Source organism: Megalobrama amblycephala, linkage group LG10 (assembly GCF_018812025.1).
Source record: "Megalobrama amblycephala isolate DHTTF-2021 linkage group LG10, ASM1881202v1, whole genome shotgun sequence".
NCBI lineage: Eukaryota > Metazoa > Chordata > Actinopteri > Cypriniformes > Xenocyprididae > Megalobrama > Megalobrama amblycephala.
In genome coordinates this window covers 15,949,342-15,956,280 of record NC_063053.1, presented here as the reverse complement: position 1 = coordinate 15,956,280, position 6,939 = coordinate 15,949,342, and the positions used below count along the sequence as shown (strand labels likewise).

General features: G+C 35.2%; 1 protein-coding gene across 1 annotated transcript; it reads left to right on the top strand.

Moving 5' to 3' along the window:
- Positions 1-426: 426 nt before the first annotated feature.
- On the top strand, positions 427-6,238 carry plaua (plasminogen activator, urokinase a). Its single transcript, XM_048204882.1, has 11 exons — positions 427-629; positions 1,845-1,938; positions 2,040-2,082; positions 2,212-2,356; positions 2,490-2,587; positions 2,668-2,718; positions 2,908-3,085; positions 4,487-4,638; positions 4,730-4,870; positions 5,188-5,333; positions 5,451-6,238. The coding sequence occupies exons 1-11, from the start codon at positions 442-444 to the stop codon at positions 5,646-5,648; spliced, it is 1,434 nt and encodes a 477-aa protein (XP_048060839.1). The 5' UTR covers positions 427-441; the 3' UTR covers positions 5,649-6,238.
- Positions 6,239-6,939: the final 701 nt, after the last annotated feature.

Below are 6,939 nucleotides of genomic sequence, written 5' to 3'. Positions count from 1 at the left end.
ATGCATGGGGGCAGAGAGTACAACACATGTGAATGACTCTGGATGTTACGAAACAATGAAAAAATGCAAGATGAAAGCAATTTTAAAAATAGTTTCATTCCGAGTTAAAACTGCCTGACAATGGCAAAAAGAAGAATGATGATAATGAATCACCCAGATGTATCTGACACAAAAAATACACAACATCTGTTTTGATATCTAATTAATTTGCAGTTATTTTTTTATTATTTATCTTGACAGCTTCACAACCCTTGCAGATACTAGGTTTTACAGAAAACAATAATGTATGACATGTTGTGAAATGGCCATTGCAATATAAAAACCACAACAATTGTCATTGCTTCAGGGGCAAATCCATATTAGGAATATTTCCTCTTATTTCTCTCCTTCTTCTCAGTGTTTTATGAGTTAAAAAAATGAAAGAGGTCTTGAGTAATTAGCATGAGTCACATAAGAGCTTACACAAAAAGCATAGCCCACAATCTCATTGTTTATGCACAGCGCATGCCAGTTTGCCTGAGGCCAGGCCCCCCTCAGCTCGTCACTATAAATCGAAGAACAGTGTTCAGTAAGCCGGTACAGCTCTACACAGCAACATCTGCAAGCAAACTGCCTCTACTATCAAAAAGGTAAGCCCCAAAAACACTTTTCTGGTTCTGTTTGGCTTTTATTCTTTGCATATTTTAAATTCATTTATGCATATACACTTTTATATAGAACTCCAGGGATCTTGACTCAATTTTAAAGAACCCTTTATGCCAAAAAGGTTCAATAAAACGAGAAATGTGTAAATTATTGTGTAATACTTTAATGTTTAATACATTTTCATTTTTTTTTTTTTTTTTTTGTGATAAAATGTTTACAAGCTGTTTATTTCATGAAATTTAAAGGGATAGTTCACCCAAAAATGAAAATTTGATGTTTATCTGCTTACCCCCAGCGCATCCAAGATGTAGGTGACTTTGTTTCTTCAGCAGAACACAAATGATGATTTTTAACTCCAACCGTTGCCGTCTGTCAGTGAAATAACGCTAGTGGATGGGAACTTCTACTATAAGAGTAAATAAAAACGCATTCAGCACTCGTTAGTAAGGTCTGATCCTGCTCTGACAGCGGCAGTGATGTCTCACGCATATATTTCAATGAGAGCGAGACATCACTGCTGCTGTCAGAGCGCGATCAGACCTTACTAACGAGTGATGAATGCGGTTGGACATAGTGGTGTATTAGAGTTAAAAAATTATATAAATACTGTTCGGTTTATCACACAAACCGATCGTTTCGTGTCTTAGGACATCAATGTGTCGTCACGATCCGCAGGGTTTAATTTGGATTTGTCTATGCAAGTTTTATTTACTCTTATAGTAGAAGTTCCCATTCACTAGCATTATTTGACTGACAGACGGCAACGGTTGGAGTTAAAACTCATCATTTGTGTTCTACTGAAGAAACAAAGTCACCTACATCTTGGATGCGCTGGGGGTAAGCAGATAAACATCAAATTTTCATTTTTGGGTGAACTATCCCTTTAATCAAAATAAAAATGTAATTAAAACCAAATTAACTAATAAATTAAAAATAAATTTGAACACATTTCATTAGCGATATAGTGAACAATGAATAACTGCTGGGCTGGTGGGCTTATAACATTTTATGTATGTTTGCTTGCAAAGTCAGTGCTGCAAAGTCATATGGTTTCAATAGTTTCTTGCAATTTATTTATTTGTCAACTTTTTTCCCCTGGAAACACTTTACAAACTTTACTTATGATGAAAGAGCATGTGTCTTTTCTTTTAGAGATATGTCCTATGAATTCATACCTCACTTCTTCAAAATGTTTTTAGGATCTCCAAAAAAGGAAAACATTTGTTTGCGGTCAAGATGAAGTTTATTCTTAGAATATTACTGTTCACATGCGCCCTGTGCTTAACTGAAGCAGTAAGTGAAAAAACAAAACAGAAGTGAAATTTCTCACTTCTTTAAATGGAATTAACCTTTTAACTTTACCACACAGCTAATATTTATATTTCTGTTTTTAGATTAAAAAGCCTAAGAAGAAAATCCCTTCTATTCCAGGAGAGGGTAAATATCTTTTGATTTTGTCACATTAGATTAAAGTTTTCCAAGAACATGTTATTTGACACAACATAAAATTGTATTTGTAGAATTTAAATATTTATGTAGGTTTATTAATAAGTTTTCTATTCTCAGATGAGTGTATACTTGATGGAAGTGATGAGAGTACATACAGAGGCAAAGTGTCAGTGACAGTCAATGGAAGAATATGTGCATCGTGGAATTCCATCAAAAGCCGACGATACACCCCCCTCAAGAACTGCTATCATAACTACTGCAGGTATTATTTACGTTTATATTTTTGTTTCCCGTTCATAAAGTGTAAAATCAGATTTTTTTGCTGACACTAATATATTGTACGATTATTACAAAGGCTATGAAACCTCTGACCTCTGAATGTTTTGCTTTTTCAGAAATCCAGATAAACGTATTATGCCATGGTGCTTTGTATGGAAAAAAAAACGTTATGTAAGGGAATATTGTGACATTTCCCACATGGAAATGAAGCCGAGTAAGTAGAAGTACATCTCTTTTGCTCATTTAAGTCATGGGTAATACTGACAGCAGATTCACTAATATGACCTATTATAGCTCATGCAGCCAAGAGTCTATCAACACCCGAACCATCAAAGCAGGACACAGGTAACAGTTTGATCAGTTTACTTTTTTTAATGTCCATTCTAAGCAAAAATACTCAATAATTCAGTGGCAATGTTAGGAAAACCCCTAACTGGGATATCTTTACATGCTGTTTCTTTCCTTGTGCACTGCCTAGAAAATGATCTCTCCTCACAGATTTCATGTTTCTGATGTTTCTCATGTATTAATCAGAATCAACGTGTGGTGAGCGACGCCCAAACCGCATTACAAAGATAATAGGAGGATCAAGGTCAACTGTTGAGTCACAGCCTTGGATTGCAGCTATCTTCAAAGGAAATGGGTTCATTTGTGGAGGAACCCTCATTTCTCCATGCTGGGTCCTCACTGCAGCCCACTGCTTCCCTTCCGGGTATGTCAACCTGTTGTTAACTGAATAGTATGACCTTATTTAAGCATTATGTAAGCTAATGTACAGTCCGCTCCAGAGTCAGGGTCTTGTATCACCCTATCGGGCTTATTTTAGCAATAATGGCCGGCTGAAAGAATCCCACTTATTACTCAAATATCAAAATATTATCCTAAAGCTAAGAATAAATAGTCTGCAACAGTAAACTGCAACAGTATTACAGTAATGTTCTCTGAGCTCAATTTTACTTGTAAGACAATTGCAGATGATTCATTGAATACAAGAGACATCAAAGTAGTGCCGGTTCAGGAAACATAAGTTGGACAGAAAAGGAAAACTAGTTTGCTACTATTAACTAATAAGCAACTATTAAACAGTCCAGCAGTTGGAGACTTGCATTAGATTGCAAAGAAAGTGTCAACAATGCTCCAATTTGTGGGTAGTCAATTGCAAACCAAGAATTTGGGTGACAGCGAATATTAGGAAATATAAGACCACTGAATGCAATGTCAGAATCAAGTATTCCAGAGGGCTGTGCAATAAAATTGCTTAAAGGGTTAGTTCACCCAAAAATGAAAATTCTGTCATTAATTACTCACCCTCATGCCGTTCCACACCCCTAAGACCTTCGTTAATCTTCGGTATTAAGGCATTTTTGATAAAATCCGATGGCTCAGTGAGGCACCCATTGACAGCAAGAAAATTAACACTTTCTAATGCCCAGAAAGCTACTAAAGACATATTTAAAACAGTTCATGTGACTACAGTGGCTCAACCTTAATGTTATGAAGTGATAAGAATACTTTTTGTGCACCAAAAAAACCCCTCAAAAACTAAATAACGACAATATTATTCAACAATATCTAGTGATGGGTGATTTCAAAACACTGCTTCATGAAGCTTCGAAGCTTTACAAATCTTTTGTTTGGTGGTTTGGTTCAAACTGCCAAAATGATTTCAGTAAACAAGGCTTCGTTACATCATAAGTGTTTTGAAACATTTCGAAATGTTTATGGTTCAAGTGATTTTGGCAGTTTGATACACAGTAAAAAGTGGCCTACATTATCTTAAATGTATCTAGTCAGTGACAAAGTGCATGCATATTCATCTAAAATAATTTGGTATTTTCAGCTTCAGAATCATGAATATTTTTATTCTGGTGTCACCAGTGTCCTGTGCATTGGGTTACCAGCACCAAGTCTATTAATTTCCATCCCTAATGTAATACCAAATTTAGAATTTTAATCAACAGTAAATTTTTTGTTAACCTTTTACCATATGTCTTGGAGTATTGCAGTAATACCGTATCGTGAGTTCAGTATCGTGATATGTATCGAATCGTGACGTGAGGGTATTGTTACACCCCTATAATATATAATTGTATTGTTTCTTTGTTTTGAATAGTGGGGGGACTAAAATCAATAGATACTCTGTCATTCTGGGAAAGAATGCCATCAATGAAACCGACCCTGTGAAAGAGCAGCAGTTCAGTGTGAGCGAACTTGTGGTCCATGAGGACTTTGACTACACAACTGAAAACTATACTCATGACATTGGTAAGTTTGCCTTATATTTTAATATTATATTTTATTATTTGCCTTATGTTGTATTATTCAAGAAATTTAAAGTGCAAATCACTTCCTTTAGCCCTGTTGAAGATAGAGGGCAGCGAAGGACAATGCGCGGTGAGGACAGAATCTGTGAGAACTGCATGCTTTCCACCTTTCCAGCAGATGCTTCCCACAGGATTCTACTGTGAGATTGTCGGCTATGGAAGGCATAAAAAGGGTAAGTTGTTAGAGGCTGTATGCTGATAGTATATCCTAGAACAATAACAATGATCACTTTCCTGCTACAACAAGATATGAGGGCAACATGGTGTGTCCACAAAGTTGATCTATGATACAAACTGAAACATCCTATAATTATGACATGACATACTGTACTGTATCTGTAAAAATCTAGCAGAGAACAGCTAGACATTTTAGTAATCTCATTTTGTCACTCTGGATGTCAATGTAGAATGCCAGGACCAGAACTATGTAAATATGTGAGATAAAATGTAACATGTAATCACTGCTTTTTTTAAATCTGTTTTCTTTAAGGTGGCTTTGAGTACTCTCGACATCTGAAACAGGCTGAGGTGATGCTTATTTCAAAGAAAGCTTGCCAGCAGTATTACAGTAAGGATGAGGTCAATGGGTACATGCTGTGTGCAGCTGGTAGAAACTGGGGGGAAGATGCTTGCCAGGTAAACAAGAAAATATTTTACTTTCTTGAAATGTAGCCTTGACAAATTAAACTGCAAAATATCTTCATAAATCTGTAAGAAATACACATATGAATGTGTTTAATTTTCTGCTTTCAGGGTGACTCAGGAGGGCCTCTGGTGTGTGAAGTAAATCACACCATGTTCCTATTCGGTATCATTAGCTGGGGAAAAGAATGTGCGGAAAAGTCTAACCCGGGTGTTTATACAGAAGTCACCAAGTACAACCACTGGATCTCAAAGCATACTGGTTTACCCACATATACAGCAGGCTCCAAGTATTCACAGAAGGATTAACTATGACAGGGTCACTCACTTTACAGCAGATATATAAATGCTTAGCCACTCAGGGTAATGTTTTGGTCTGCACAGAATGCACATGCCAATTATTTATGCCATTCAGATGATATATGGCAGCTACTTGCAATAGGAATCATCTTTGACAGTGTTATAATTACACGTTCCTGATTTTATTGGACAGTGATACCAGTTTTTAGGTGAATGAAGGACTAGGATTTTTTTAATGCAGTTTGTGAGAACTGTGTATTTTGTCTTTTGTGCCTTTCTAAAATTGTTTGTGGAAATAAATATGAAGGAGTATGTGAATGAAGGAGTAGTGCTCCATATAGTTATTTTTTTATTTATTTTTTTGACTGGGCATTATCTGTTTTAATTATTCTGTTTTATTGTTACTGTTTTATAATATATTATTTAATATTTTATTTATTGTAAGAATGCATATAAGATAAATATATTTATTTGTTTTTTTACTTATATACTTATTATTGTAAAACAGTCTTAACTTTGTTTAATACAAAATTCTCCTTAATTGTATTTGATATTCCATTGTATTTCATATTTGTCATTAAACTCGCTTTATATCTTTACATGTTTTTGTTTCATTCATTCATTGCACATCATGTTAAATATTTTTCTAAATCACAATCAGCTGGTGCATTCTCACTCATATCCATTTTCATTCTTTCAGGCATTTATTAACCAGTTCTTTCATCTGTTAATCTCAGTTCATTTTAAAATGAATATAGCCAGTAATGCACATCTGCCTCTTTAAAAGGATAGCTCACCGCAAAATTAAAACTCTATCATTTACTCACCCTTATATTGTTCCAAACATAAGGAATGCAACTGAGAAATGTCAATGGGCACCAAAACCTTTAAATGGTCCTATTAAACTATATTGTATGGTAAAATTGGGGCATGTCACAAAAATGGTGACATGCATTTCAACTGGGTTATTATTGTTAACTAGGGGTGTGACGAGACAGGTATCTCATGAGACGAGACGAGACTCGAGATTGAGTTCACAAGACGATGACACACTATTTTTAAGAAATCCTCAATGGCGAAATACATGACTATTCTGCAGGTGTATTTGAAATGTTTTAACTAATCATCTTGTAATGAATGTCATTTCAGTTCTACTTTCTGAGTATGAATTATCATATGCAGTAAAAGACAACAATACTCAAGTACTGTAAAAGGTTTTGCCACAAACTCAACTGACTGATTTCTCTCCTGTATAATTTCAGTCTCTTCAGACATACTGTACATGATTTATGAGCTTCTA